General features: G+C 50.7%; 1 protein-coding gene across 3 annotated transcripts in view; it reads left to right on the top strand.

Annotated features, from left to right (window-relative positions):
• The first annotated feature begins 6,727 nt into the window (after positions 1-6,727).
• LOC135912446 (dual oxidase maturation factor 2-like) overlaps positions 6,728-18,375 on the top strand; it is a 513,017-nt gene continuing 501,369 nt past the window's right edge. For 2 of the 3 annotated variants that reach the window (XR_010567670.1, XR_011511602.1), the window contains exon 1: positions 6,728-7,052. Coding sequence is in view for 1 of the 3 variants with exons in the window: in XM_065444889.2 (XP_065300961.1) it covers positions 6,885-7,052 (168 nt within the window). In the remaining 2 variants the exon portion in view is untranslated. The remainder of the gene's footprint in view (positions 7,053-18,375) is intronic. The other variant, XM_065444889.2, reaches the window with a different exon arrangement.

The raw sequence follows: 18,375 nt of genomic DNA on the forward strand, positions 1-18,375 counted from the left end.
GTCAGCTAGTGCCTGTCCTGTCCCAACTTTACCAATTACTGTTAGTTTTGATGCGTTCCATTTCGTACCGTTTGCCAGCAAAAACGAATTCGTGCCCACTCGTCTCTTCACCTGGATCGGCAAAGAAAACTTGTGTTTCGTCTTTGGTCCGCCTTGCTTTATTTTTACGAAATCTCCTGGCTCAATGGTAGACGCTCTGGCACCTCGTTTTTCATCGGTGTACTTTTTTGTTCGTTGTTGCTGCTCCTTAACGCGCTGTTTCAACTTTTCCATGGCGGCACGCGGTTCCTCGAAAAATTCCCTTTCTGGGAGGCCAACAACATCCAATCTTGTTCTGGGTCTTCTTCCATGCAGTAGGTAAGCCGGTGACGCTCCTGTAGTTGCATGTGGGGTGGCCCTGTAAACACCCAGGTAGTCCCAGATTGCCTCCTTCAGTGGTCTTCGTTCCAATGCCGCGACCTGAATATATTCCTTGAGAACGCGGTTGAACCTCTCAATCTGACCATTGCATTGCGGGTAATACAATGTTGCAACACAATGCTGGATTCCCCGATCTCGTAAAAACTGCTCAAAACATGTCGACATAAACTGACGCCCATTGTCAGTCACAATGCTTTTCGGGTACCCTTCTCTCGCAAAAAGTTCCAAAAGCACTTTCACTACTGCCTGCGCAGTGATTGTGGACACAAATGCCACCTCGGGCCACTTGCTGTGGTAATCAATAATAGTGATTGCAAACCTGCACTCCGGAGGGGCACGCTCCATCGGCCCAACGATGTCGATTCCCAGCTTTTCCCACGGCTTCTCGGGCCACTTTACTGGCTCCAATGGGGCCATTACGGTTTTTGCCGATTTATCTGATGCTTTGCAGATAGCACAATTGCTAACCAGCGATTCCACATCCCTGTCCATTCCGGGCCACCAGTACTGTTCCCTTAACCGTTGTTTGGTCCTTACAATGCCTGGATGTGATTCATGTGCCATCATGACCAGCCTGGAAGTGAGTGTCGATGGGGGAACGACGCGTTCCGCGCGAAACAGTAGCCCGTCTATCACCGACAGCTCTTCTTTTATACAAAAAAAAGACCTTAAATTTCCAGCTAAACAGCCCTTTTCCGGCCATCTGGACGTAACATGCTGCGCCACCTCATTTAATAATGAATCATCAGCTGTTTCTGCTTGCAACTCACTCTTAGTGATCATGCTGGAAACCACAGCAACTACTTCCTCCACCGGTTCGTCCTCTGCAGAGGTCAAAGGTAACCTAGAAAGTGCATCCGCAACGACATTGGTGTTCCCCTTTGTGTACTGCACAGTGAAGTTGTATCGCAAAAGTCTAGCACACCAGCGTTCAATACGCAGTGGGCGTCTTCCAACCCCATTTGTGGACAGCAGTGTCACCAAAGCCTGATGATCAGTTCGTAAGACAAACCTGCGGCCCCACAGATAAACGTGCCAATGTTCGCAAGCCCATAAACATGCCAGCGCCTCTCGTTCCCCGGTAGAGTACTTGCGTTCTGTAGGAGTTAGTGTCCTCGAAGCGAATGCCACTGTACGTACTTCTCCGTCGACTACCTGCTGGAGCACAGCTCCCAGTCCATATGCCGAGGCGTCAGTGGTCACTTGTACAGGCAAAGACTCATTGAACATAGCCACCACGCCGCATGATGACAGCATCTCCTTGATCCTGCAAAAGCTCTCCTCAGTGCTCTGATCCCACACGAACTTCTGTCCTTTACGAAGAAGTCGTCGCAGCGGCTCCACCACCTCTGCATAATTGGGAAGAAAATGTGAGTAATAGCCTACGAGCCCAAGGAAAGACCGCAGCGAGACTACATCGGCAGGCGTTTGTGCTTTAATCACAGCATCCACCTTTGACTTGAGTGGGGCAAGACCACTTGCACTCACACGATGACCCAAAAAGGAGAGTTCCTTGACAGCGAACAAGCATTTCTGATTTAGCTGCAGCCCCGCCTCAGCGATCCGATGCAATACCTCGCGAAGGTTACGGTTGTGCTCGTCCTTAGTCTTTCCAAAGACTATGATGTCGTCGATATAAAACAACACGCCCTTGCAGCCTTTCAAGATTTCTTGCATCATTCGCTGAAACGCGGCTGGTGCCGATGCGAGGCCAAAACACACTCTGCGGAACCTAAATAAGCCTTCGTGCGTAATAAACGTCGTTAATTCGCGACTATCTTCGGCTAATTCCACTTGATGGTAGGCTGCAGCAAGATCCAGTTTCGAGAACCATGCTGCTCCGCTCAGCGCATGCAACAGTTCCTCAGTGTGTGGCAAAGGGAATCCATCAATGACTACTGCTTTGTTCGGCTCGCGTAAATCGACGCATAGACGAATAGTTCCATCCTTCTTCTGCACAACCACTATAGGAGACACCCATTCCGCAGCACAGACCTTTTCTATAATGCCTGCATCCAATAATCTTGCCAGTTCAGCCGCTACCTTCTCTCGCAGCGTCAGCGGCAAACGTCGAACCTTCGCTGCTACTGGTTTTACATCTGTACGCCGCTTCACAGAATGGACGAAGTTTTTCGCTAATCCCAACTTATCAGCGAAAAGAAAGGAAAACTCACATAATTCAGGAGGAAGCGACTGGGGGCTGACCGTGACTTGCAAACACTCCAGTGTAGAACCGATGATGTGCAATTGCAGCTGGTGAACCCCATCCAGTCCTAGTAATGCCATGCCTTGGGGAACAACGTAAAATCGAAGGCAAGCCGAGTTGTTCCCGCGTACAACTCTGGCTGTGAACCATCCCAAGACCGGAATTTTCTTCTGTGAAAAATCCCGCAGCGTCGCTGAAGCCGCAGTCAAAGGAAAGCTGTTGGCGAACTTGGCTCGATAAACGTGGTCTGGCAAAATAGACACCGACGACCCAGTATCTACCAGCAACTGAAGTGGCTCGTTCTCAATAACGACGTCTACGACCAAAGTCCTTCGTTCCACTTGTCTGACCGCCAGTACAGTGAGCACGTCCTCTTCGCTAGCGCCGTCGTTTCGGACCGTCCGCACGTCCCGCTCTGCCGACCTGCCACAGACCGCTCGAAAATGTCCCATTCTGTGGCACTGGGAACAACGTTTCCCCCGTGCTTTGCATTCCTGTGAATTAGCTAGGTGCCTTGTAGAGCCGCACCGGTAACACTTGCGCACCGGCGTCATTGCCGCGTCGCTGTCTGGTCTTTTGCCTTGAGATACATGCTGCACTATGTCCGTTTGTGACGACCCTTGGTCATAGATCGCAGCCCCCTCCGCTGCCTGCTCGTACGTCTGTAGCATTTCCACTGCCTCTGCGAGCGTCAGTTGTGACCCCTTCACGAGCAATTTCTGTCGCAACTCAGTGCTCCGTACTCCGTCAACAACCCTGTCTCGTAGAGCCGCTTCCAAGAATTGCCCGAAGTCGCACGTCTTTGCTAACTGTCGGAGAGCACTGACGTACTCTCGTATCGGCTCGTTCGGCAGTTGCCGACGTAACGTGAATCGACGTCGCTCGACCAGTACGTTAACGGTGCTTGAGAACTGCCGCTCCAATAGGCTCAACGCCTCCGTGTAACTATCCCCTTCACTTGCCTCCGTCCCGTCTTTTCCTGCTGTTTTGCTTGTCTCCGGCCCGGCTTTTGTCGTGTCTGACGTTCGTGCCGGCTCTGGGCCCAATGTGCGAAAAACACGGCGTCCCTCGACACCAAGACATTGCAGCAGAATGGCCTTTTTCCGTAGCGGCGGTTGCGCGTCCATCCCCGTCGCTTCAAGAAAATTTGTGAAATCATCGCGCCACTGCTCCCATGGAATTGTCGCATCTCCAGGAGTCTCCAGGAAAGGCGGTAATGGCGGTAGTCCGTACGCTGCCATTTCGTAGGTGACGCCCCTTGGAACAGCACGGAGCCAGGTAAGGGAAAACAGTTCGTCGCTAGCTCGCTAGCTTCGCCGACTGCGCCAGATTGTTGTGACGCGAAGCGCCAACTGATAAGACAAGACGATGCATTGACGGGGAACCACGGAACTCCTTTTATTCCGATGGCAATCGCTTATATACACTTGATATAATTGACAGCGCCCCCTATACACAACAGAACCTTTCTAGAATACCGTGCGGGGAAGCCCGGTTGACGCTTGCGCGGGCCGCGGTGTGTGCCGCTTCATTCCCCTCGAGTCCCTCGTGTCCCGGAACCCACATGATGCAGGTGTAGGGGGGAGGAGTATCGCCACGTTTCAGTAAGTTGATCGCTTTGGTGGAGACCCTGCCTTTCATGTAGTTGCGTGCCGCTGTTTGAGAGTCGGTGAAGACCACTATGGCATCCTCGCTTGCATGGGTGGCGAGTGCTATAGCGGCCTCCTCAGCTGTGTCCGCGCGTTTGGCGAGAATTGTCGCCAGCGCCAGTGTCGTCCCCCTGTAGTCTGCGACGATGATGGTGAAGGCGTTTTGGCCCGGATACTTGGCTGCGTCCACGTAGCGAGCCTGCGGGTCGTTACGGTGCTTGTGTCTGATGGCGTTTACCCTGGCGAGCCGTCTGCCCCGATGGTGTTCTGGATGCATGTTCCGAGGGATCTGAAGAACTTGTAAACATTCTCGCATCTTCGATGTGATCTTTTCCTTATGTTCGCCATCGTGTTCTATGTTGGTTACGTATCCTGTGAGTCGGAGGACTGCTCGGCCTGTGGTTGTGAGCTTGAGTCTCTCGATCTGGTTGATGAGGTGCGCTTCCGCGAGTTGTTCCCAGGAGTTGTGAACTCCCATGCGAAGCAATCGGTCAGTGGAGGCGGTTATCGGTAGTCCTAGGGCGAGCTTCGTGGCCTTTCGTATTAGAAGGTTTAGCTTTTGTTTCTCGACTGTCTTCAGGTTGAGGTAAGGAGTTCCGTATGTAATGCAGCTGTAAAAGAGGGCTTGTACCATTTGCAAAGTTTCGTGCTCTTTAAGTCCATTGCGGCGATTGGCCACCCGTCGTATCAGATGAGTAAGCTGTGCCACGGTGTTGTGTAGCCTGGGGAGTGTGGCGGAGCCGGACCCATCCTTGTGTATATGGACTCCGAGGACTCGAAGTGAGTCGACCTTCGGTATCGGGACTCCCTGGAGAAGGACTTGCGGGTCCGGAGCGTCGTGGCTTGGAGGCCGGCCCCGGGTGCGTGCCCCGATTACTAACAGCTCGGATTTATCTGGGGCACAGTGGAGGCCGCAGGTGTTGAGGTACCGTTCGATGATGTTGACCGCCTCCTGAAGACGGGTCTCCTGTTCGCCCGTGCTCGCGCCTCTCGTCCACAGTGTGATATCATCTGCATATAGAGCATGGGATATCCCTGGGACGGTGTCTAGGAGGCGGGGGAGGTTGAGGAGGGCCGCGTTGAAGAGGAGTGGCGAGATTACCGAACCTTGTGGCGTACCCCTGTTAGGTAGATGAAATGACTTGCGCCGGAGGTTGGCAATCCCCACCGTGGCCGTACGGTTGGTGAGGAAAGCGCGCATGTAGGCGTATGTTTTGGCACCGCAGCCGATGTGTTCTAGATTACGGAGAATGGCTTCATGGCTCACGTTATCAAAGGCGCCCTTTACGTCTAGCGCTAGAATGGAAGACTTGCTGTGTTTACTCAAATGGTCAAGAATATCTTCCTTTAGCTGGAAGAGGACGTCCTGCGTGGAGAGCATCTGGCGGAAGCCGAACATGGTGTGCGGATAGCGATAGTTTCCCTCGAGATGTGTGGTGAGCTGCTCGTTGACCATGTATTCAAACAGTTTCCCGGCGCAGGACGTAAGGGAGATGGGGCGGAGGTTTGCATAGGAGATGGGTTTGTTTGGCTTGGGTACCATGGCTACCTCCGAGTGTTTCCAGGCTGTTGGTAGCTCGCCCTTAATCCAGCAGTCGTTATAATACCGAAGGAGAGCCGTCAACGCCCGAGGGGGTAGCTGTCGAAGGTGCAGTTGGAATAAATTATTTTACTCATAAACGAATTCACGACATAGCGTTCTCAATGAAAATGCAGCGTTGTTTTGCAAATAGTGCCTAAAAATTCGGCAGGCATACTTAAGACTGCTTACGCATGTGGGAATGGAAAAGCGTTGTAGTGTCTGTAGGAAAAAGTTTTCGCTTAGGTATTCGTCCGTATGTGGTCGTGCATGTTTTAAACTTGCACCGGCATTCGTTTTTGTGTTCCCTTGCTTCGTCTTCTGCGGCGTGCTTCAGTGGGCGACCAGGTTTCACAGATGCCGCTGAGTTAGACCCTTCGCAGCACATCCCAGTTGGAACCGCACCGACAAAGTTCGAAGAGAAAGTGATGCGTGGGAGACAACGAAGTGACGTATGCAATGACGCTTGCACTAGGAACACGTCATTTATACACTCATGATGTGGCGTCGACAGTGCATCGCAGTAGCCATAGAAGCGCCGAAATTCCAAGAGCGAGTGACACGTGATAGGGAGGGACGGAGGCATTGATGTGACGTGTGCAATGACGCACGCGCTAGGCGCAACGTTGGCCAACCACAACCGCGAAGCCACCGTGACGTCGGGGAAGCGTGCTCGTCTCGCACCCCGGAGGCCGACATGCGCGGAATTTTCAGCTGCAGTAATTTACATTTTACAGGAAGCTGCCTGAGACGCCAATCGGTGCGTTTCGCGACTTGTTTTCACCGTCCCGCCGCCCCAGTGCCGCGTAACGAGGCATGGCGTCGACACGCGTGCAGCGCCGCAGAGCGGGCGGCGCAGCCGGGGCGGGGCCTCGCGGGTGAGTAGGCCAGTCGCCGGGTGCACGGCGCTCGTCAGTCGCCGCCGGTTCCGGGCAGGAGCACTTTCGCTGTTCCGCTGCGTGACATGTCCACCGGGCCGTGAGGTTGTGCGCGACAGGAGGAGTTCCCCCCTGGCGACCTTGGCTGCGCCATGCTCAAGGGATGGTTCGACGCCTTCCGCACCGAAGGTGGACCGACGCTCTACGCGTATGCCAACAGGACCGCGGTGACAGAGGACATGCGGAATATTCTCATATACGTCTGCTTCTCGACGCTCTTCATCGCCTTCATCATCGTCTTCCCGGGGATACGCAAAGAGGTGAGTTCGGTCCCCTCTTAAGTGCTTCCGGTGAAAATACTGGCTAGCACGTCGTGTTCCGTCCTTGCAGTGCTGTTCTCGGGAACCACACTGTTGCGCGGCGCTTCATCGATGCTGGCGAAATTTCAAACGGCCTTGTGTATAATGTAAATGCACCTGAAATGTGAAACTCGCTGTATGAGACACGCAGCTTTATTAAAGCGATGGTACTGGTCCACTGCACAGACCTAATAAAATCGATCTTTCCATGCCATTGTTAATGAGGTCGTTATTGAAAGCGTAGTGTTATTGGATGAGGACCTAGTAGTCGCACATGATTGCAACAGGCGTAGATTGCAACATCGTCGCACATTTATGGTTAGAGGCAAACCATGATCTTCGCGGACACGATTTCCTTAGTTTTTCTAGAGACGCACTTGAAAGGACGGGAAAAGCGATACTTGGAAGTCATCACGTGCTCTACTAGTACTGACAGCTGTTAGAGACAGATCGGAAGCACGTTGCAAAAGTTATGCTGACTTCTCGCTCAGGCTTTGCATGCCCTGCACTGCTTCCTTGCTAAGGCTTCTTTTACGCGTAATCTTTACGAACAGCACTTCGGCAGCGCCGCCAACGGAGGAGAAAGTGGCCGACCGTTCGTCAGCGGCGCGCCGCAATGCCCGGCGTTCTTGAGTGAAACCGTGACTTCCTTGACACAGTTTCGTCCACAGCGTCGGCGATGATAGCGTCGTTTTATCCCGTTTCTTTAGGCTCGCAGCAGCTTAGCACATCGGCGCTGCAGAACAGGCGTACACGAAACTTTAACGAGAAGCCGCTGCACATTCCATATACAAAGACAGCGGGTCGTGTGAGGAATGAGACAGCATCTTTCTTCGTGTACGTCTCGCCAATGTCACATTAAATGCCTTCTGATTAGTGCGCTTTAGCTATACAGTATGGCGTGTATTAATGAGCTTGTACCAGCATGCTTGCAGGGCTTCTAAACTGCGCAGTGTGAATCTGTACCTCAAAGAAACTGCTGCTCTTTCTAAAATGCTTTTGCTTTCCCTGCATGATTGGGAAGACACTCGTTTATATCGCACAATTTATCATGTATTCTTCGATGCAGTCTAGTACAAAACATAGCGATAAAAACTGCGGTGCTATAGGAGCCGCTATAGGACGAAATTGGGTGCTATAACAGCCGCTATAGGACGAAATTGTGATACACGCACACCGCTGATTGTGTGCGTGGCCATTTGGCGCTGCTTGTTTTTAGTACCAACGTTGACCAAATATTTCCCGCTAATGCAGTTGTGCTTACCGACTAAAAGATCCCTTTTCGGCTGTCAAGTAAGCGAATATCAGTTTTTCAGTGATTGAACACTGGGACATACTTCATCGAAACAATTCCGACATATTTAGGATGCTTATGAAATTCGGTCATCCATTAGCAGCATTTTATTCTAAAAGATTTGTACTTGCCTGAGCGACTCGAAGTCAATTCGTCCTTTAGAATGCAAGTACACGTAGCGTGAAAAGAGCTGGATAGAAGCCTGTATAAAAGCGAGATCTATGCGTGTGCTTCCGTCGACTAGTCGAATAAAAAGATGCGCTATTTACAGACGTGTCCGATGTAGTGCTTGCTTTTTATGTTCTCCTCATTTCAAGGAATGAACGAAAAAAAAAACATTGATAAGCAAGTAATTGAGGAAAGAGCGCAAGAAAGACAGAAATGGCACGAAAGAAGCGCGTAGACATGGAAGAAGCGCCGCTGTCAACAGTATATATATATATATATATATATATATATATATATATATATGCTACACATCTCACTGTCCATATGGCATTGCAACAGCAAATCGCGTCATATATGTACCACCCAGGGTCTCTGAATGTACTCCTGAGTACGCAAACAAAATTTAATGGGCAGTGTCAAGGTGTAGACGATTGCACTCAATTGGCGCTACAATGTAAAACTATTCCAAACTTTTCTATGCCAATTCTGCAATGAGCCCTCTGCGATTGGTCAAACCCTTTTTTGGACCACCCCCACTTCACCTGTCTGCCACGCGACGTCACGAAAAGCGCGATATCTCCCCATCTGATATGACGGGCACACACACATTATGCATGATTTGACCAAACAAAAGAAAAAATGTTATTTCTGATGCGACGCCTTTTCGCTGTGAGCCCTCGGCCATTGGTCAATTATTTTCGGGTTGCACCCACTTCATCTGTCTGTCACTCGACATCACAGAACTGCAAAAACTCACCGCATTAAAGTGACTTGTACGCGTTAAAGGGAAGCCGAAGAGTCTGTCGAATTCAATAAGACGCTCATATACGGATGCGGGAACCCTATAAACCAGGCAGGTAAGATTTTTGGGGGGGTGGGATTTTTCGCTTAGGAGCGGCGCAATCGTCGGTTAAAATTGCGCTGTAGCTCCGCCTCCCGTCGCGCGCCGCGCGCTTCTGCTGACGCTGACGATGCGAGCGAATACCGGAAACCGTGGCGTAGTGACGTCAGCACTGGTGTTCCGCTCCTTCGCAGTCTCCGCGACCGTGCCTGGCCGGGCTCATTTCTGCGTGCGTGGCGTCCTAATCTGCTTCGCTCGACTCTACATTCCTTTGTTTGTGTGTATATAGCAGGGGTAGTTGACGTGCACAGCATCAATTGAACTTTTAGGCCGATGATGCAGGCGATCTGTGCAGCGTATACGCTTGCACGAACACCAGCGGCCGCGACGATGTTCCTATGTTCCATTATTTCCTGCAAGACAAGAAGCTTTCACCTATGTGGGAGGCTGCTGTGAAGCGAAACAACTTCAAGCGCTCAAGAACAGCAGTGTGGTGCTCTAACCACTTCCGTGACGATTACTACCGGAGTTTATCAATAATGCGTGCATTTGGTCCTCCTAAAAGAAAACAATTAGCACGCTGAACGGAATGTGCATGTTTATCTCCCACCCTTGACGCAGGTTTCATCGCCGAGCGCCGCGAATTTTCTATTCGCGCGTGTGTTGTGAAACAGCCTGCATGCAGCTACCATAACGCAGTGAAAGCGTAAAGTTTGCATTGGAAAGCCTGCTCACGCCAGGACACTGCGCTCCCCCTTCTCTCGCATACATAGGGAAACCGACCATCTCACGTAGCCGACAGAATTCGCCGGTTACGAGTAGGGTGCGGATTGCGCGCTGATGTAGGTTCTATACTACACGTGCTACAACAGCCGGTAAACTTTTCCCGCGTTTAAACCGTTTCTGTAGATTGCCGACAGCTTTGGGGGAGCGCACAAATGCCGAAGATCGCATCGCCGCTTGCGTTCTACGAGAAGGCATGCAGGAACATAACACTACAGTTTGCCCGGAAACGTACTCACTGGAACGCTGAATGCAGCTTAGCAAAAATATACTCGCCAAAGAACATTTCCAACACAAGGAGATGCTAACACTTCGCCTTCGTTCGCGTGGAAAGCAGTGCTTGCACCAGCATTTTTTGCTTCTTGGAGAGGCCGGCTCTTCGCAATCGGCTCGTACATTAGGGAATAAAGTTTAAACCCCTTACAAGTGATCTTGCACGCGACAGAGACAGCGCGACAAGTGAGGCGATGGATGTCGCGTTCACACGTCGCCTGCGAGCCGAACTCCATGCGAGCGACGGCTTTGAGCGACGACTTCCAGGTATAAGGGCAGCAATATACCCGCCGAAACTAGCGTGACGCATGCTTTATCAGTTTAAGTTGATGTATTTTACTAAAAAGGAGCATAAAATATTTCTGAAGGTCTTGCACTAGGTTCTTATTCGTGCACGTGTAAAATTCAATAACTTGCTCGTTCCGTGCGACAAACAGTAGTATTTGAGTTATGTACACCCAGCTCCGGCTTCGCACTATTGGCTAGTCGCTCATAGCACTTCCGGGCGACGAGCGACGAGTTCTAGATTTCTAGAAACGAGCGATCGAGCGACAACACTGAGTGATCTGTTCAAGCGATGGCCCGTTTTGTCGCTCGAAGCCGTCGCCCGTCTCTGTCGCGCGCAAAATCGCTCTCGTGGAGTTTGGACTTAACGCCGCACTCCTCAGAGAAACGCAAGCTCTCGAAATTTTCCATGACCGTCTCAGCAAAACAGCACCAAACTACCTTGCACCGTGCTTCGTGTGTAGCGGCAGCAGTCGGTCCGGACGAACACCATTGTAGACGTCACAAGGCGCCCGACCAATCACAGGCGGAAATAAGGCGCGCGAGCTGGGCGTGTCTGCTGCTGCACTTTTCGTCGAAATAAAATATGCTTGCGCTTTCTTTCGCTCTATTTCGATGCGATATTCAAATTCAGAGGGTTGAAAACCACAACGTACTGCTCTTCAGAATTTTTTTTCTGGGAAAGCTTTCAGCTTCCCTTTAAAGATGCATTATTATGCCGAACAAAACTAAATTTTCTTCTGAATAGCCGCTGGCTGCCACGTTCCAAAAGAAATAAAAGATGGCGGCCGCCGATCGCTCACGAACTGGCTACTCGCACATGCCGGAGAGCATAGGTTTACTTGAGTACAATAAAACTTTTTGCTTGATCGTGTAACGTTTTCGAGCACTTTCGGCACCTTTACAACCTCGTTCTGAGAAATCTTCGCAGCTGAGGATACGTTTCAGTTCCATTCTTAAGCTTCCGTTGCATGCCGCGCGATTTTCGACCAGCCACTTCCGGCCAGTTAGGCGAAAGCGGACCAATCGCAGACGCCGGCACCATCGATTTTCAGTGCAGTGGCTCGGGCCCATCGAATCCCTCTCCACTTGAGCGTGCTCCTCGTCTCTTGTCAGGCAATCAGATAAGACAAGCCGCTCAGTGTAGGCTATATTACTCGTTCTTTAGGCGCACAAATGTGAGCTCCTGTGAACAAGGAGAGCGTTTGATTGGGCTGTTCAGACCACCTTGCGCGTGACGGCCCGATGCTTGTGTTGGCGGTTACGCAAATTTGACGTCAGCAGATTGGAATAAAAAGATGCTGGAATGGTTTTATATTATAGGGCCTAATATAGGGCCTAATATTTTTGCACTTTGGTTTAAAAGTAAGAAATTTTATATTTGCGACCGCTGAATTATTTAATAGCTACTGTTTGCCCCTGGCATATTGATTTATGACTGAATACGCCAACTTTTATAAGATGAGCAGAATTCGTGCTTAATGGAGAATGGCAATTTGGACATGCGAGGCGGGCTCGGATATTTTGGTATTTTTGCCCAGACCTGGAAGGCTTATTGTCCTCAGTTCACGTTCCGAGTGGGTCATCACGAGCACGTTATAACACAGTGCCTGGACCAGCAGTTGCGTGCACTGGTGTGTCGAGCACTATGTTTGTGGGGCGAGAGGGACCCTCGACCACATAATATGGGAATGTCCGTACTCCCCCGGGGGAACGCACGAAATAGATAGTAGAGACGCCTGGGAGACCCTGCTGCGCAGCTCGGACTCTGAGCTCCAGCTCCGGCTCGTCCAACTGGCTCAAGAGGCTGCTGGGACCCAAGACCTCCCAGCCTGCATCTGAGGCGGCGGCACTCGCCCCCTGACCTGCGTGTCGGGGGGTGCGTAGATCGCCTTTTCTGTTGGACATTAAAGTTTATTCTATCTATCTCCCGGATGCCAACATAATGGCTCACGCAAAACTTTAGCGAAACTTGCCAGATCAACAGTGGATGTCGATTGGCGTTCTGCACGTAGGTGCCGTTTGGTGAGCAGACTTCTGTCCACGAAAGAGCTCGGGCCAAGCGGGTCTCCCAGAAGCGTTTCCGCCATCACAGATCAGTGGTCGGTGAGGTGGCTGACGGGACTAGTCTATCACAAACGTGAGCAGCGCAAAAGCAACACGTCAGCGCTCATCTCGTTTTGGGTTCACGCTTGGCCTGGGTAGCGTGGCTCACGAGGCCGCAGGGCGTCTGTTGTGCCGCCTGCCATTGTTGGAAAACCACCTCTTTCTTCCCAACAAGAGCGGAGGTCATCGCCAATGAAGCACACACGAGCGATGGCCGCACAAGGCGTGGGCCGGGAGTGCCGCTTTTCAACGGAAGCGCGCAGAACTGAGTCGAAAGCAGCGGTCGTCTCCGGAAGGAATCCCGCAAGGCCACCGCCGCAGGGGCCGCGGTTGCGGCAAGCGCGGCGAGGGAGAGGGCGCCAAGGTCGCCGCTTTCTGTTCGGCCCGGCGCGTATGCAAATTGGAGCGCGGCTTCGCCCGAGGTCCTTGGCGAAAGCGAAAGCGCCTCGATTGCGCCAGGAAGACGCCGCGGCAACAAAAAGGGGGCCGCGGCGGCACTTTGTTTGTGGCGCCGTCGCGTTCGCCCAGTTTGTTGAACGGGCTGATCGTTCTCAAGCTCCCTGCAAGCATGGCCCGTGGTAGGTAGCACCGTGCTTGTTCTTCGGGTGGATTATTCCAAGAGACGGACATTACTAGCACGAGAAAAATACAGACATATTAGAGTAATTAACAAAAATTCACCAAACAATTTCTTAATTATTTACTTTACGACATATATTGCAATTTGCGAATTGTTCTCGGTGTGTTTGCGACACTTTATTCTCCGGGATGACGCAGGTTTCCAACAATTATTTCCCAAAGTCTGGGACGAAATACGTGGGCGCTTCACTTACTTTTCAGCTTCAATGCATAATGGAGCGTTTTGTCAACAAAGTAAGTTGAGCAACAGTGCATCTTTACGGCGAGCTTGATGGCGTATATATTCAAACTTGTGTCATTTTAGAAATTCATTCCTTCTGCATACGCCTTGCAAACTCACCGGCTAGAAGTCATATATTGCGAAATGTGCCGTAAAGTAATTAATTGCGAAGGGAATTTGTGAACTTTTCCAATTAGTTGAATACCTCTTTCGATTCCTCGTGAGAGTAATGTCTGCCTCTCTGAATAACCTAGCTCGATAGTGGGAACTATGTTATCTCCTACATGCGATTTTTAAAAATTCAGGGAAGCTTAGAAATTATTACCCCGTACAGTTATAGTGTACCAAGTATTGGAGCTTGTCTTACGATAGCTAATAATATATTGGGTAATGGCATCAGTGAAGAAAAAATTACTACGCTTTTGCTACGATCGTCTTCAAAAGGAGTGGTGCAGTGAATATGCGCAATGATATGAACTCGCGCTAAATTCACGTATTCTACCGTAGTCATTGAAGCATTGCCGCTTTGTCTTTTATTTATTTTTGCATGGCACGCGATATAACCGGCATCAATAGGTTGTCATGACCCTCATGGTAGCAACATGGTCGTCGACAGTGCTTCGTGCTTACGACACGTTCTTTATGTGCATCCTCCAGGGTGCTCGAATCGGGGAGTCTCGTGCTGCAAAAACAAGCTTTTTGCAGTCGTGTATCGGTTCTGCGTACATTTACGTCGCGGAACAGGACGTCGTGTTGTACTTTAGGCTCAAAAAGTCGGTGAAAGTTGGAGACAAGGCGGATTCCCCGACCAGCAATAGCCGGAGTGCGGCCGCGTTGATGAACGTGAGGCACAGCTGTGAGTCTAAAAAAGGAACGTGCTTTGCCTAAGATGCCACGTGTTATGGTATTTCGCATAAGACATTAAAACAAAGATGTAGTCAGCAAACATCGAGTGAAGTTCCTGCGTGTCTCATCACTTCGAGGTGCCTCTCCGAGTCGACGCATTACACGAGCGAGTCGCGCTCAAGCGCCGATCGAAAACGGGAGCCGTGCCGCAAGCAGCGCACTTGACCGTCGCCACCGAAGCGCACAATAGTCGGCGCCGTCCCTGAGAGCGCCGCAACCTGGATGCATGCGCGATTCCGGCGTGCGCTTTCCATGTGGGGCGGCCATGAGATAAGCCGTTTCCTGGCCTCCAGCAACCCGTGCTCGGCCTACCGTTTTCACTCCCAGTTTCGGCCGCTGTGCCACAGAGGCGGTCGCTCGGCAAGGTTGCGCGCAATGACAAAGCCCGCGATACTTAGCTGATCTAGCACCATAGCTGATCTAGCACCACTTGAGCTCAGAACTAAATACGACAGATTAAAATTCCTCTTCGAAGTTATTCACAATCAAGTTGACATTAAACCAGATGATTATTTTGAGCTTCCTATGAACGCGTCAACGAGGCATCGTCATAGCATGTACATTTCCCCTCCACTCGCCCGCAATGATTGTTTCAAGTTCAGTTTCTTTCCTAGGGCTATAAGAGACTGGAATTTGTTACCCGACTTACTTGTAACCTCGATGTCCTCAACTACCTTTCTGGAAAGTCTTAAAAGCACCATTTTTTGTAATAACACATAGTGAGTTACCGAATATGTATGCATTTACTTTTACATGTGTGACTCCTACTATGTCTATGACGATGCGGTGCCAAATTGTGAATGGTTCTTTATTACTTTCCCTTGTATGTTGTAGTTCATACTTTTCCATTTTTAGGCAAGCTTTGTGAGCCAAAGCTTGTTGCTCGGTCGCATTGTATGTATCTATTTGTTGTTTTTATTCTCCATTCCTGTAATAGCCCGATGAGGGCTGACAGTATCAATAAATGAAATGAAACAACGCAGCATGCTGGCTGCGAGAAAGTTAAACATTAAACGATATTCAAGTACAGCGCAGCTTTCACGAAGCGGTTCAATAGCTCCTTTGATATTAGGAAAAATGCCTACAATTGTTTTTATTTTAATCGCATGCAACAGGTAATTTCTTGCAATATTCGCATTTACGCGTCACACCTTTCGCGAGCTTTGCTTAAATGCACACACCGAATCAGGCACGGTGTGAGGTGTCCTCGCGGTGAGGTCGCGGGGCTGAACGGCGTGTGCGGGCGAAAGATGGTGGTGACAGACGACACATGAGTACGAGGCATTTGCGAATATACTTGAGCATTCTACACCTCTTGTGTCCAAGTGGCACGCATCCTTTCGCACAGAGTTCGGAAAGACTGAGCCAAGCCACGACGTCGTCCTTCCCTGCGCTGGTGCGGCAGCCACAACCTGCCCACGCCACCACCCTTTTTCGGCTACGTGTTTGTCGAGCGACCCTATTCCACAAGGGTGAAATCAAAGGAATGCTGTTGAATAATACGCTCTTGTCGGGAGCTGTCATTGTATGGCAATTCTTCTTTTATTGCTCAGAACGGAGGTACGTTGACAGCTTCACTGTTAAGCCCGTGTGCTGCTGAGACGCAGGGACACGCGCGCCCATGCACACACGTGTTGGCTGTTAACACTTTTCACGAGGTACACTTCTCGAAAAAAAGAAAAAAAAACTCCCATATCTAAGGTCGCGCTGCTTTAGCAGAAATAAGCTATGTGGTTGGGCGCACATTTACAGCAAGAAAACTTGCAACCACAATTTCGCTAGAACTAAAATATGATATAACTGTTTGATGACGAAAATTAGGCGACGTGCTGTAATTACGAATTCGAAGCCGAGAGACAGTCAAGTCATAACTGCTCGGCATAAATCATAATACATGGGCGTTCCAGTCAACAGAGTCCCAAAAGCGCGCCTTTGAGATGATCTCAACTAGAGTCATTTTGTAAGCACATTTCACGGACGAATATCCCGCAAGCGCTTCGAGTTTCACAGTTTTTGCCAAGCAGACTTGACTTCACTACTCCTCGGCTTCAATTTTGCATTTATAACAGGCCTAATTTTAGTAAATCAATTTTTTTGCCATCTATTAGTGTTTTCTGTAAAATATTTCAAGTTTTTTCTGAATGTCCACCCAGCCACAGCCTATCTGCCAATATGGCAGTCGCTTAGGTGTGGAAGTGTGTAAACATAAAAATAGTGTTCACGTAAAAAAAATGGCTGTGGCTTAGGTAAGGTTAAGCCCAGGATGCGAAGCATACTAGCCTTTATTTTAGTTGTTGAACCACTGTTTAGCCTGGTGAACTGCTGTTGCTTGGCTATATTTGGTTCGGCTAGACGAAGAAACAACTCATGCATTACTTCTTCGCCTTCAAGAGTGGAACGCGACAGCGTTCCCGTCGACCCGCCAAGGGGTGTAAGACAATGGGCTACAGGGCAGCGACTACGCGCCCCGCATTGGACGCGGTGAGCGTCGAGCAAAGCAGCGTTCGGCGCGGCAACGAAATGTGCGCCTGAGCAAGAGACGCACGCCTTAGAAACAGCGCGTTTCTAAGGCAACACCGCATTCACTAGAGGCGCTTTTGTACCGCTTTGAAGCGTTGTACTCGTGGCTCAGTGGTAGCGTCTCCGTCCCACACTCCGGAGACCCTGGTTCGATTCCCACCCAGCCCGTCTTGCAAGAGTTGAGCCAAAGCCACTTCTCCTCTGTCGTGACGTCACGGTGTCACGTGATTTCATGGTCACCGCCGCGCCTGAGGAGCTGGGTTGAGCCCTCGTAATATGCTTCGCATAAAAAAGGTCTCCTGTATATGTAGCTCCAACTATACCAAGTGACAGAATATGGAGCCACAGAAAGTATTGGGGAGGTGAATTAATACTGCACATTGTGCCTGTTGGGTAATGGTGAACGCTTTCAATGCTTTCGAGCCTACTTCGTCAGTGGGGTGGCAATGAGCGCAAGCCACTCCGCCAGCTCCACTACCGTACTTGGACGACCGCCGAAGACCAACGCGGACATCGGAGGCGAGCACCCCATCGGTTGTGGGCAGCCATTGTGGCGAAGCTGGTCACGTGTACCGGAGTCGTGCCTCTACCGACGATTCTGACTGCGCCGTTTTTCCATAAATTTGCCCCGATGGGGGTTCGGATTCCCGAGATCGCAGAATTTCTCGACCAGCAGCGCAGGTGGGACATCTGAGAGCCGCAGTCACGCTCACCCTTACGGCGCTGACATCTCCCGTCACGCGATAGCGCCTCCAGGACGGCGCACTACGCCTGCAAAACTGAGGTCAGCGACCTTCCGTGGCGAGGCCGTTCATGCTCGACGCGCTAACGGCCGACGCGACGAAATCACAACGACGACGCCAGAACGTTCCGCAAACAAGATTTCGCTGGACGTACCTGGGTTGATCGATGGCGGAAAAAAAAAAAATGGGTGCACTTGTAGATGCCGGCACAGAATACTCGATTTGCGAGTGCTCTGCAAAAAAGTTGGTACTTGCCACGTGGTCACACCGCGTAGCCTATGCACCACTAGATGCCACCCTCCTTGCCGCTCGTACATAGCCATTCTCGGCATGCACGATAATGTGGCGCCACTGTTCACCCAAGTCGGCTCATTAAAGAGAACTGCTGCAGGGGTGCGCGTTTCGCAGCATCACGATAGCGCCACTCGCGAGTGTTCAGGTCACGTGCGACGAGCTCGGTCATCGCAGGTCTAAGGCGTTTGTGTAGCGCGAAGCCTCGTTGAACT

This window comes from Dermacentor albipictus, chromosome 1, assembly GCF_038994185.2.
Source record: "Dermacentor albipictus isolate Rhodes 1998 colony chromosome 1, USDA_Dalb.pri_finalv2, whole genome shotgun sequence".
In the NCBI taxonomy this organism is placed as follows: Eukaryota; Metazoa; Arthropoda; class Arachnida; order Ixodida; family Ixodidae; genus Dermacentor; species Dermacentor albipictus.